Source organism: Oncorhynchus kisutch, linkage group LG3 (genome assembly GCF_002021735.2).
Source record: "Oncorhynchus kisutch isolate 150728-3 linkage group LG3, Okis_V2, whole genome shotgun sequence".
Classification (NCBI taxonomy): Eukaryota; Metazoa; Chordata; class Actinopteri; order Salmoniformes; family Salmonidae; genus Oncorhynchus; species Oncorhynchus kisutch.
Window position 1 is genome coordinate 22,299,411 of NC_034176.2, and position 14,574 is coordinate 22,313,984.

The following is a 14,574-nucleotide window of genomic DNA, read 5'->3' on the forward strand; positions in this document are numbered from 1 at the left end:
TGTGGCTGTTCCTGCACTTTAGTTACACCTAAATGTAGATGATCATAATTCACGTTGTCTAGGTACAGATCATTCTCTATCTGATTTGACATGCAGGAACAGTTTGTTTTTGTGTGTGTGAATAATAGTCGCAAAACAAATTAGACTGGATGTTGGGGGATGGATCAGGGACACACAGATTAGGCCCATCCAAAATCTGCTGACTAGCTTGTGCGTTCCAAAAACACTACAGTCTTATAAAAAAGGGTTCCAAAAGGGTTATTCGGCAGTCACTATAGGAGAACCCTTTTGGTTCCAGGTAGAACTCGTTTGGGTTCCATGGTGAACACTCTGTGTAAAGGGTTATACATGGCACTCAAATAATGCTTGAAATGACAACAATCTCACAGTTGCATAACGTTCACATTTATTTGGTTTCAAATCCTAACACATTCTAAACATGCATTGAACACGTATGGATCACATTCATCACAGGTAGTAACACGAGGAGGAGAAAGGGTTTTCAAAAGATAAAAAAAAGAACAACAACAAAACATGGCAGATACAAATGTCATGTGTTTCACCTGCATATCTAGTGGTATCTTCACATTCAATGGAAAAACATTAAGATGATGTTCCCAGAGATACATTATGATTTTATCTGCTCTTCTAGTTGCCTTAGACATTCCCCATTGTGGGCTCGCTGATGAGCCTCCGTGAATGAATTGTTATAACACTGAATGAGCTTGTTAAAACACTTTTAAAACACAAAACTCATTCACCAGTTATTATTGAGAGGAGTGAGGAAAAACATGTAAACAACAGTAAATGGCAGTTTGGCCAAAGTTACATTCTAATTGATAATCACTCACAAGCAGCGTTATAAATATCAAACATGATACTGATCATTTTACTCTTTACACTTCACAAGTAGATTGTTTGGTACATCAAAACAACTATATCAATATAGTGAAGGAACACAATACATTGATTGGAATACAATACTTAATATGACACTACAAAGTAAACTGATTCAAGTTTAGATTCCTGTCGAAATTCTTTGGTATGGTAATCATGACAAGGTGGTAAATAAGATCAGTTTTCATTGATCAGTGAGGTATGATGTCATTAATTACATAATCGATGTTGGAAAATATATGATGATCACAGATAAAAAAGTGGTTAGAGTAAATGTAAAGTGGCAAGGTGGTCAAACTATCTCCCACCCACTAAGGCCTAGGCGACAGTTTTTCCTGAGGTAGCACGGAGTAGCATATGAGGCAACATTCACATGCACAATAAGTAACAGTGAGAGGTAACTGGATAAAATAAGAGACACAAAATAACAGAACATTGGTGCAATAACCACATTTCCATTCAAATGTTTTAGGCGAGTAAAGTCATACGGTATTAAAAAAAATCCTGACAGCTGTGATTTTATAAATGCCGACAGATAATTTGTTAGTTCGACATGGTGGGATCTTTTCGTGTCAGTAAAATTCATTATGCAAGAAATGGTGGTGGAAACGCATTTATGCACAAATATTGATATAATGACCATCATACCAAAAATTTACTTGGAGTCACACAATGATATGGTGTGTGGTCCTCCCGCTACGACTCGGGAAATCATGCAGTTTATTAGGCTACAGATTAAATCATGTGTGATGGAGTGTTAAAGGTGATGAGCTTTACGCTCCTTTCCAATAAATATTGAGGGTCTGACATGATGATCGATGCTTGACTGTCATTTGACAAATAAAAATATTCTCGCTCTTAATAATCCATAATAATCTCATAATCCGCACAGCCTAACTGCACTGTATGTGCGAGCTGTTGGCTAGAGCACAGGTTCCACGACCAGAATAGTCACGTGTGCCATTTAGCACAACAGTTTTTGTGACAAAACTATCCGTAGAGCTGAAAATGCGATAGAAACACTTTGAAATTTAGATTTTTATTTGGTAATGAAAATTGAAGCAAATAAGTACATTTTCTGTGCACTACCGCAAATCCGTTTGGTGGAAACACCACCGGTTGGAAATGCGCATATTTTCTTTATGCGGATTTTAGAATATTTGCAAGAAAATCAGTACCAATTGGATGGGAACCAGCTATTGAAACCAATGAATATGATTTTTTTAAAGCATTACCTGTGTGAAAGTGAAATACGTGATGACACAAAAAAAGAGGTAGTTTCAGTATAGCAATTGCAAATGACATATCCATTATCGGTGAAAACACATTCTAGAAAATAATAGAATACTAATGAGAATGTAATACATGTATTTCAAAACATGAAAGTGGCAAACAGTCGTGGAGGTGGCTGTAAGGTAGGTAGCAATGTGACGTTAGATTTAAAAAACGACTAATAGGAATGATCTGCCACTAAGAGTCTCTATATTTACGTATGTTGGCGATAGTGAAACTGTATGGGGACAGCAGCACTGGGCTAGGGTCTCACACACATGTCCCCTAAGAAGTTCTGATCCCTGAGTTTAGGCATGCCATGTGTACTAAGCCCCCCAGACCAGTGGCTGGCTGCTCCCCACCATTACTGGAACACTTCAATGTTTCCGGGCTTTGTTTACTGATGGTAAACTCTCAGAAATCATGCATAAATATGCATATACAGTGCATTCAGAAAGTATTCAGACACCTTGACTATTTTCACATTTTGTTATATTACGGCCTTATTCTAAATAGGATTTAAAAAAATAAATACTCATCATTCTACACACAATACCCCATAATAACAAAGCAAAAACAAATTACATAAGAATTCAGACCCTTTGCTATGAGACCTGAAATTGAGCTCAGATGCATCCTGTTTCCATTGATCATCCTTGAGATGTTTCTACAACTTGATTGGTGTCCACCTGCGGTAAATTCAATTGATTTGGAAAGGTAAACACCTGTCTATATAAGGTCCCACTGTTGACAGTGCATGTCAGAGCAAAAACCAAGCAATGAGGTCGAAGGAACTGTCCGTAGAGCTCCAAGACAGGATTGTGTTGAGGCACAGATCTGGGGAAGGGTACCAAAACATTTCTGCAGCATTGAAGGTCCTCAAGAAAACAGTGGCCTCCATCATTATTAAATGGAACAAGTTTGGAACCACCAAGACTCTTCCTAGAGCTGTCCACAAACTGAGCAATCGGGGGAGAAAGGTCTTGGTCATGGAGGTGCCCAAGAACCTGATGGTCACTCTGACAGAGCTCCAGAGTTCCTCTATGGAAATGGGAGAAACTTCCAGAAGTACATCCATCTCTGCAGCACTCCACCAATCAGGCCTTTATGGTAGAGTAGCCAGACGGAAGTAACTCCTCAGGAAAAGGCACATGACAGCCCACTTGGAGTTTGCCAAAAGGAAAGTACTGAGTAAAGGACTGAGTAAAGGACTGAGTAAAGGACTGAGTAAGGGACTGAGTAAAGGACTGAGTAAAGTACTGAGTAAAGGACTGAGTAAAGGACTGAGTAAAGGACTGAGTAAAGGACTGAGTAAAGGGTCTGAGTAAAGGACTGAGTAAAGGACTGAGTAAAGGACTGAGTAAAGGCCTGAGTAAAGGACTGAGTAAAGTACTGAGTAAAGGACTGAGTAAAGGACTGAGTAAAGGACTGAGTAAAGTACTGAGTAAAGGACTGAGTAAAGGACTGAGTAAAGGACTGAGTAAAGGACTGAGTAAAGGACTGAGTAAAGGGTCTGAATAATTACTTAAGTGATATCTGTTTTGTCTTTTTAATACATTTGCTTTGTCATTATGGGGTATTGTGTGTAGATTGATGAGTAAAAAAACTATTGAATCCATTTTAGAATAAGGTTGTAAAGTAACAACATTTTGAAAAAGTCAAGATGTCTGAATACTTTCCGAATGCACTGTTTCACAGGGGCCTGCCATTGGTTAATTCACTCTCTGCATACAGTATATCATACTATTCATAAAATCAGTGTTTTTGGTAATAGTAAAAGTTAACAATTCGTAAACACTTGTAACATCAATACCATAAACATTATTTCCTTTGGAACTGTGGCATCAAGTTGATAGAATCACATCCAACATCCATCAGAAATCATTAAAAATAAAACAAATGATAGGGGTCTTTTTCACTCCAAAAAACAAAATACATGAAATGTATCACAACAAAACATGGAAAGGTGGCTAATTGAAACTACTGAAACAAAGAACACTGCATTGGTGAAAGTATTCAAAGCGTGGTTCAGGACATTAGATGGTACAGTGTAGTACCGTGTTAAGGCTAAGAAGATATAGACAGACTAGTCTAGACCCAGTGATGGAGGCAGCAATCGTAAGCCCACCTGTTGATTGAGGTTAGCTTGGTTATGCTCAGAGTGGAAAAGGGACCTCTGTGACCTTACTGATGTTAAGTCCTGTCTCCGACCATCTTCAGACAAATAAGCTAAACACTGAACTGGGAGCAACAGTTAAAGTCTTAAAACATGCCCTTAAACAACAGCCACTTTCATAAAACAGGAAAAAATGAAAAATGAAACAGTTTCTAAAAGGACCTACAATGTCCAGAATTCTACAATTAAAATCCTACAAGTACATCAGCATAGTGATCACTGAGTAACTCATGAATGCAATACATAACACTCACTTTACCCTGTTTAAATACCGGTCCACCAGGACCTGAGAGAGAGGAGAATGCAGGGTGGGCACTTTGACATGGTAATAGTCAAAGAATGTCTCCTGCCTCACCACAGCATGCATAAAAGAGTCGTTGCAAGGACTGCATTGCTCCACATTTTAAACAATGGTTGTTATGAAACGGCTAACGGCTGGTTGAAATGATCATCTCATACTTCATAAATAAAGAACCTATTTCTTTATATAGCTTTTTTAAACAATGTGTGCAAGCCAGAAGTAACCTCTAGTCTGTCAACCCAGACCAGATTAATAGACATGCCCCTAATGTCTCCTCCATCTCTCCTCTGTTGCAGTCTTTTGACCTGAGCATTCTAAACCCAACACTGTCTACAAATGTAGTAGTACAAATGAACAAGCCAGCATTTCCTTGTAGCCTAACTGTGCAGATCGGACCATCAACCCAGTGAGCATGTGCAGAGGCTCAGGTTTGGGCAAGGAAGTACCAGTGGAGGGCTGAAAGCCAAGATGGGTTGTATGTCGAAAGGAATAGATGGGTGCAACAGGGACTAGGAGAGAAGAGAGTGGAGCCATTGTTTGTGGTGTCTCAGCCTAGGGGTTAGGATAAGAACGAGCTACACTGTCTGTCTGAGGGTCTCCCCTCTGGCTCTTAAACAGATTGATTCATTTCTTATCCTGGTCCTTCATTGATAAGAAATCATTACACTGAGCTATCGACTAATCACTAATCTATGGCTGCTGCTTAAAAAACTTTGCATATCACTTTGGTCAAGAAAAATTCTCATTCAAGCTAATAACAAATTTCCCCTACCCCTGCAACTATGCAACTAAATTTGCTCTGCAGTCTATGATTGTAGAAAATACCCGTATGCTTTTGTTCTATGAAGATCCCACAATCCAACAAAATTTCACCTCAGTGAAAGACAAGGAATGTTACATTGACCAGGCCATCCCTTCAGGATGTCTGTTTGTGGATTGTATGAAATAGTGTACAAAAATACTACAAGAAGTGAGAAAATACACCAGAACCAGTGGGAAATTCAAGACATTCATTTGTTGATTGCAGGGTTGAATGCTTTTCTATCTTTGGTTCAAATGAATATGCAGCAATGCCTTTGGTCAATGTCATGGTAAAGGCCGACTTATCATCTATGATTCAGGAGTTTACAGCATTTACAGGGATTTGATTTAGACCGGGCAACCTCTTCATTTCAAAACAGCAAGAAAAAGGTACCTGAAAATAGCTAAATCATCTTCCTGAGGTAGTCTCAAAACACTTGTCAACTCATATATACCCGTCCCCATTCCGAATCAAATCAATCTTAAAAATCTAGTTCTAACAATGGCAACACCGACTCGTTGAGCAATCGGATACATATTTGTAAACTCCAAAGACCAATGCATCTATGTGCATTTAGTTTGTACAGAAGCATGTGCACAGCGTAAATCAGCATACATTCAGCTCTGTCGTGTAATAAATATATAGAGAACAAAAATTGCTTGTCACATTCACAGGAAGGGGGACCAGTCCCTGGCCCCACCCCCAAGGTAAGATTCTTGTCAAAGGGCGGTCCTGGGGCCAGGGTGCGGGGCTCAGTTCCCGGGGGAGGTAGCAGTAGTAGGCATACAGGGAGAACTTCCTGTCCTGTTGCTGATGAAGCTGGATTTGCAGGAGTGCAAAACTGCTTTAAACAAGAGGGGGAGCTGTTCCAGGGGAACGTTCACCAGTTTCCCTGGAAAGAAACATGTTTTTTACAGTGTGTGAGTACAGAACAATTATCCTATCGCCTACCTTGCTATGGGCCTTTATATTAAAATGTCATAAAATACAACGCCCTCCATGCCAATCCCCATGCACCAACTTACCTGCCATGAAACGGATCTCTGGCAGACACATCATGATCTCAGGGAAGCGTTTGGGCTGGTGAGGGTACTTGTACTCGGTGTAGTCCTGACACACGTACCAGTAGCGCTTGTTCAGTTGCTCCAACTGGGAGACGTTAGTCAGACCGCGGATATCTGCACAGACAGGAACACATTGAGGACCTTAGCTATATGTATAGTGTGTGTGACGTTTTCATTCTTTTTACTTAATAAAGCATCTGAGCGGCAGAACAGTTGTTGAAGTCCTGTTGGAACAGTGCTGTGTCTGGCTGGCTGTGCATGTGTGTGTGTTACCTTGGTTCAAGAAGTTGATGGCTTTCATGCAGGCGTACTCCTCGTTGCTGACCTTCAACTGGTGGAACTTGCGGAACAGATAGATCAGCCTCTCCATCAACTCCATGCTATCCTCACTGAACCTTGGGGGGGGACGCATACAAAAACATGGTGAGATTGTGAAATGTGACACACACAAAAACAAAACGTACACAAAGAACACAAAATCAACAAGACTTCCAGCTCTCATACACACTCGCACACGCTACAGAAGTGCAAGACTTCAAGGAAGAAAAAGTTAAAAGAGAGTAGAATCATGATAATGTGAAAGTTGATTCATAATAAGAAGATGAGGGGAAATTAAATGGGGAGAAGTGGATTATGTCTGATCCCCAACAAGTGATTAAGGACATTCATCTCACTAACTAAACATTTCCTTTAGCTTCAAGCAGGGGCGCAACTTTGGTTTTAGATGCGGGGGGACATAATGTTCTTTTATTTTTCTTCAGTCAGATAAACACTCCAAACAGCCTACCTGACCGCTTAGAGACATCCGCATGGTCCTAAAGCCAACTGTTGCCTCGTTTTGTATCACATTCCAATGATAAAACAGAGGGGGACAAAAATGCTATTTCAGGGGGGCATGTCCCCCCCAACCCCAGTGAAAATTGAGGCCATGGCTTTAAGGAGCAGATACTAAAACATGTCAAACTGAATAACTGATCTCATCAATCTCCATGCCTGTCTCTACACTACAGCTTCCCTTAGATCTGGGTCTCTTTAACTAATATCTTTAGTACATATGCCTACACAGCATTTAGCACTTCCATAGTTAGTCAGACACCTTCTCCTTGAATGGGAAAACTGCAGAAAAATGGGCTATTGCAACACAACCCAGCCGTAAATTCAATAGAAAATTAGGAGCAAGTGTGCCATAAGGTCAGATAACTCTGGTCTGATTTACACACGACTAAGCCCCCACAGTATTATGGCCAATCTAGGATGGACCTGTATTTCATAATGGCCCAGACTGTGCTAGCCACAGTCCTGAGGAGTTGTCTGCTTCACGGGCCAGTTCATTTGGCACACGTCCAATGCCAATATGTGTAATGGTAGAGACATCATAGCCTTTAAAGATAGTGAACTGACAGTGTGGAATGATGGTCACTATAGGAGGTTGTTGTTGCAGAAGGAAACACAACTCAACTTTTGACATGATCCCATCTCTTTAGAGGTGAGCGAACAATATTGCATTGTAACCTCTGATGCATGAACACCAACACCAAATAAGAGTAGGGGCTCTCAGATAAATGGTCTCTTTCCATATATTGATAGCAAAATAAACCTATGAACGCATGGCCGGCGGGTATGGTCACCCCCAGTATCATTGTTTAACACTGACAGTGATCCTACTGCCTGGCAGTACTTGCCCCTGCAGCTCCTCATCAGAGGGAGTGTACTTGGCGGTGACGTCGGCCAGGTCTCCAAAGATCTGTGCACTGTAGATGGTGAGGCAGGACAGCAGGATCAGCTCCTGCCAGGTGGAGCTGAGTAAACAGGTGTAGTCCTCAATAGACAGCTCACAGAAGAACGGCAGCTTCTTGATCCACGAGATCTGACGAAACAGCAGCTCGTCGGCCAGACGACACAGCAGCGCAAACAACTCCACCTGAGTCACCTTGTACCTGACACACATAACAGGGAGACAGAGAGACGCAGATGTGAATATCAACAGGATTCATAACAGCATGCTGTTCATATTATTGTATTGGGCCAGGAGCTTTGGCTGACCTGGTCACATGGTCAGAAAATGAATATTGTAAAATGGAACACACATTTCTAAAACACATTTCCGAATAGATGTCTGCTGAAATTGTTATGTGAAATACATGCCACACTTCCATTGCTCAGCAGAAATTTCAGGTTAAGCAGGCTTACTCACCCGTCCTCTATCAGCATGGGGGTGGCCAGTGGGGCCAGGTCCTCTGCAGCCACAAGCTGCATCACCAGGGGGTGTGACTGGGGGTAGAGGCTGCGGGGCTGGGGGGCCAGCAGGCCTGACTGGGCTGCGTAGCTAAAGAGGTGAGGTAGCAGCTGGTAGGGGGTGTTCATGGGGGCGTTGATGTACTGGTCCCTGACAGCAGCCGTGTAGCCACCACCAATCTCTAAAGAACGACTGTACAGAGAAAACACAATGGTCAGATATTCATTCAAATAAATACTGTACTTACACTAAATGCCATCAATTATGTTTTGGTATCTCATAAGTGTGCCTCTGTTGCTGAGATTTTATGAATAACTGTTTCTATGCACATCTAACATAATCAGAGTACATGGTTGATTTAGATAAATTGCTAGTTACACAGAGAGATGTAAATATCACTATGTTTGGCCTTGCTGCTTGCAGATAGACACTATGCATGTCTCCAAAAACAGCAGATAATGGGCTGAATTCAATCTACAGATATCGCTGCTAAATCTCAATAGATTGCATTCAGGCATTCTTTCAGTAGCAAACTTGGCAAAAACTAGGTAATGAGGTGTTACAATGTCAGGGGCAGTTAATTATCTCATACATGGACTAACTGCTGACAATGTTTACGATGCTCCCTCATGTAGACGAGTTGCTAACTCACTTGGATGATAGAGTGGAAGCAGGTGATGGCTGGTTGCCCTCGGAGGCGCCGTTGCTAGGAGAACTGTGGTCACTACTGTCACCATTGTTGCTCCAGGTGTGCTCCGGCAGACTGGCTTCCTCCTTGAACTCCTGTCCCGACATGATCCGCTCAATCTCTTCATCTGTGATCTGAGAGAGAGAGAATGAGAGAGAGAGAGAGAGCAGAGAGAGAGGGAGAACAGAGAGAGAGAGAGAGAAGGAGAGAGCAAGAGCAGAGAGGGGTAGATTGAGGGTGAGAGTAAGAGACATCTGAATTGATTAACATAACACTGTTATCCAGGGTATAATTATCCTAACTTTTTCCACAGAGGCACAAGGAAACATACACACACACACACACACACACACACACACACACACACACACACCACACACACACACACACACACACACACACACACACACACACACACACACACACACACACACACAAGGATAAAGTACCAACAATATGGCTGTCCATGGCTGTCCTTACCACTTCATAAACACTATACAGAGAACATAATCTACAATGCCATTTGCAGAGCATTAGCATATCAAGACTAAGAGCCTCTTCACACTTACTACACATTATTTAAAAATACCATCGGTTCCTATTACTCAAATGTAAACTTGTGTACTTGCAAAGTCTCAACCGCTACATCTGAGGTAGCTCACAACACTCACCCAACAGTTGCCCTCCTTAGAGCAGGGCAGTGTAAACAGAATTTTCTCATTGAGCCAACACTCCTACAGCATAAATGGTAATAGCAGAGGAATGTTTTTGAAACAGCTGAAATGTATAGACATTTTCTTAATGTTTCAGACTTGTTTCCTTGAGTTTTTACCTGAAATTGCAGTAACAGCCTGCTACATGCTGAAATTGTCACAGTAGCTTCTGTCTGCACTGAGCCACATAAAACTATGGAAGCCCATCCCCACCACCAAAAACATGTCAAATGTAGATCATACAAATAGGATCTGTTTTTGTCTTTTTCATTTGTAACATTGTGTGGTGATTTCAGAGGTGGAACCACAGGTCCCAGAGTAGTAGGGAGAACATGTTTTCCCGGGGCCCAGAGTTTTTCCTGATCTGGTAGTAGGCTAACCTAACCAACTCCGGACCCTAGGTATAGCGTATTAAAAAGGTATGTCATCACTATTGTGTGGATTGATTAATTGAATATGAACATTAAAATAATCACTGTCAACAATGGGTTCTAAGATAATTCAACTGAAATGGAAAGGATTCAAATTCTGAAATATCAAAGGCACTGTTGGAATCTAATAGTTAGCTGTAGTACAGTGCACAGTGAATATTTACCTGGACAGGCCCAATACTTTTGTTTCTCCCTCCTGGCATCCCATCTTCCCTGATTGCTGGAAAACACAAAGAACAGCCATAAGCACCCCAACAAGATATATGGGGAAGAGGTGCATGGCATAAACAACACAAAGTACAATTAAAATAGTATGTTTGGGTTTCATAACACAAAGTCAAATTCCTAGGGGGTTGTGATGGCAATGTTTGTACTATGGCTCTACCTGGTGGTGGCTGCTATGATTGTGCCACAGGAGAAAATCAAGAAATTGTACAGTGAAACGACAACATTCACATACCCAGTCAATCCAGCAGAGGGCACTAGCTACATAACTACAGAGCTGGGGGTCTGATTGAGAGCTGAAAGTTCTTGGAGCTCTTCTAATTGAATCTGTGGTTCTAGAACAATCTATGGTTACAGTACAGTAAATTCTCATGTGTGGCTCTCATCCGCATGTCAATCTGCCTCTTTGGTCTCCCCTTACCTTTGCGGTTCATTCCCATCTGTAGACACTTGAGCAGGCGGCAGTATTGGCAGCGGTTGCGTTGCTTGCGCGACATTTCGCAGTTCTTGTCACGGCTGCAGCGGTACACGCGCTTGTTGCAGATGCTGCGCTTGAAGAAGCCCTTGCAGCCCTCGCAGGAGATGATGCCATAGTGCAGGCCTGTGGCGCGGTCTCCACAGATGAGGCAAACACGTGGGTCAGCTGCATCATCTGACAGAAGAGACAGAATGACTGGTTAGAGCAGAAGACAGAACAGACATCTGACACATTCACTACATGACCGTCGAACATCTCATTACAAAATCATGGGCATTAACATGGAGTTGGTCCCCCTTTTGCTGAAATAACAGCCTCCACTCTTCTAGGAAGGCTTTCCACTTGATGTTGGAACATTGCTGCAGGGACTTGCTTCCATTCAGCCACAAGAACATTAGTGAGGTTGGGCGTCTGCTAAATGACTAAAATGTAAATGTAAGATGTGTAATCCAGCTCTAACCATCATACTGTAACGTAGGGTCGCCAACCAGTGTGTAACCAGTTGAATGTGAGGAAGAATGAGCACAGAGAGTGTAGACATCTTGAATGTTTTATTTACTATGTCTGAGAAGAGAAAGGACCAGGCTAAAGTGACACATACTGGCCTGTCTGGTGATTAGTTTACAGGCTCTCCTTTCTCTGAGATGGACACAGTGACAGCATCACGTAAACTCTTCAGTGTCTATAACACCACTCAGTGAAACCTGACTAGATTCATTCTGATTTCAATAAATATAGATTACATTGAAACGCAAGCCCACATAAGGTCTACATATCAGTGAACATGCTGGAATTTGTGAGAATGGAATTCATTTGAGTTTATTAAATATATCAGACCAACTGTTTATTGATTCTCCAACTGGTAGTTTCATATCACAGCTGTCTTAGAAGACAAATACAGTGCATACCATTAACAGAGACTTCATATTCCAGCCTTCAACTTGTTTCCTCGAAGGATACATGGAGCAGCTTTTTTGCTGAGCATTTCAAAATGGGAAATGTTGTAAAGACCGGGCCAAGTGTGGGCAGTAATTTGGAACACATGTTGGGGGATATTTGGGGGCTTGGGTAGAGGCTAGAAGGAGGGGCTGCCTTCGAGGAAGTAGTGGAACAGGATGTCCCAAATGAAGCACATTCAAAAATAATAGGTTCAATTACACAGTGTTAGCAACTTAACAACATGTGGTGGCCATGAGAGACACAGATGTGAAAACAGAATAAAGACAATATACCTACACTACATGTCCAAATGTATGTGGACACCTGCTCGTCAAACATCTCATTCCAAAACCATGGGCACTAATATGGAGTTGGTCCCCCCTTTGCTGATATAACAGTCTCCACTCTTCTGGGAAAGCTTTCCACTAGATGTTGGAACATTGCTGCAGGGACTTGCTTCCATTCAGCCACAAGAGCATTAGTGAGGTCAGGCACTGATGTTGGGCGATTCGGCCTGGCTCTCAGTCGGTGTTCCAATTCATCCCAAAGGTGTTCAATGGGGATGAGGTCAGGGCCAACCAAGTTCTTCCACACCGATCTCGACAAACCATTTCTGTATGGACCTCGCTTTGTGCACGGAGGCATGGTTATGCTGAAACAAGAAAGGGCCTTCGCCAAACTATTGCCACAAAGTTGGAAGCACAGAATCGTCAGTCAGCAACGGGTGTGGCTGAAATAGTCAAATCCACTCATTTAAAGGGGTGTCCACATACTTCTGTATATATAGTGTAGCTTACTACAGTAGCCCTTAGCCCTTATACCAATACCACTGATGCTAAATAGCTTTAGCTTCACATTCATCTCTATATAGTGACAATAGGTGTGTATGTGCATGCATGCATTCTTGCTTGTACGTGTCTGTGTTTGCATATGTTCCAGTGGGTGTGTGTGTTGGAGTTTGGATCGTAGAGAGATATACTTAAAATCTAGAATCCTTAGTTGCTACATCTATTTGTGGACCTATACACTTATGATATATATCCATTGATTCTCGAGTAATATAACTTATAAATGCCTAATGAGCTTAGTTTAACTTCCGTACCCCATCAGAACCCAGAATATTGGCTTGTTTTAATACTCCAATGTTTGTAAACAATGTAAATGTAAACAAACACGTTATAGTCTCAAAACATGTTTAGAACTATAACTTTGATATCATGTCTGGCCAGTCCTTGCCTCCATAGCCCTGTCTATGAATTTGAGTGGTTACATTTCCCCAGGCCCTCCCTCAGCTTTGTATAAAAACAGAGGCATCCCCACTCCTGTTTCTCTAAATAGCTACGGGATGGAGAAATATAACCACTCTCAAATTCATAGACCGAGCTGAAGATATCAAAACTATAGTTTTGAGACTATAGACAGTGTTTGATTACATTTACGTTGTTCACGGCTTATATTCTGGGTTCTGGCGGGGAACGACAGTTGAGCTAATAAGCTCATGAGGCATTTAGAAGTTATATTCTTCAAGAATCAATGGGTACATGTTATTAATTTGTGTTAACCTTATCCACCAACACCTGTCCAAAAATGGATGTCGCAACTAAGGATTCTAGCTTGAAATGTATGACTCCTGAACTCCTGACATTCTTAGTTACTTTGCTAATCACCATAGAAACTGCACAATCTCCAGACCAGCACACTTCGAGGACACCAAAAACACAGTTTAAAATCTTAACTGGAAAAATCCACATGTACCTCTAGGCTAGATGATAAAACTCACCATGCTGGCAGAGAATAAATGAACCCAAATTCCCCACTCTCTGCTGTCCACAGTGTTAGTGCTACCCTAGCCCAATAATGGACTAAAGGAGCCTAATGTTACTCCGTATAGTCCAAGGACCTTACACGGTCCTTGGACTACGCAAGGAGTGTTGTATGGCATTGAAGCTTGTCTGGAGGTTTGTGAACACAGTGTCCAAAGAAGGGCCAGAAATATACAGAATGGTGTCGTCTGCGTAGAGGTGGATCAGAGAATCACCAGCAGCAAGAGCGACATCATTGACATATACAGAGAATAGAATCGGCCCGAGAATTGAACCCTGTGGCTGCCCCATAGAGACTGCCAGGTTTGACACACTTAACTCTATCTGAGAAGTAGTTGGTGAACCAGGCGAGGCAGTCATTTGACAAACCCCCATGTAATTGATAATTAACAGAACTTGGGATGGGCTGTCTTGGTAACTGATATCATAGTTAGGAAGCTATGCCAGTGAGGGTGGAGTTGTTGTGTGTTATCTTGTGAGCTCAGCCAGCCATGCTACAGATCAGCACATGGACACATTCCAACTGGAA

The 14,574-nt window shown here is 41.9% G+C and overlaps 1 protein-coding gene across 1 annotated transcript in view; it reads right to left on the minus strand.

Annotated features, from left to right (window-relative positions):
- Positions 1 to 386: 386 nt before the first annotated feature.
- The window catches only part of nr6a1a (nuclear receptor subfamily 6, group A, member 1a), a 47,274-nt gene continuing 33,086 nt past the window's right edge, over positions 387 to 14,574 (minus strand). The window contains exons 2-9 of the mRNA XM_031819043.1: positions 11,227 to 11,457; positions 10,745 to 10,800; positions 9,401 to 9,570; positions 8,707 to 8,940; positions 8,195 to 8,449; positions 6,786 to 6,907; positions 6,474 to 6,626; positions 387 to 6,340 (exon numbers count right to left, since the gene is read on the minus strand). Coding sequence (XP_031674903.1) covers positions 6,201 to 6,340; positions 6,474 to 6,626; positions 6,786 to 6,907; positions 8,195 to 8,449; positions 8,707 to 8,940; positions 9,401 to 9,570; positions 10,745 to 10,800; positions 11,227 to 11,457 — 1,361 coding nt within the window. The 3' untranslated portion in view covers positions 387 to 6,200. The remainder of the gene's footprint in view (positions 6,341 to 6,473; positions 6,627 to 6,785; positions 6,908 to 8,194; positions 8,450 to 8,706; positions 8,941 to 9,400; positions 9,571 to 10,744; positions 10,801 to 11,226; positions 11,458 to 14,574) is intronic.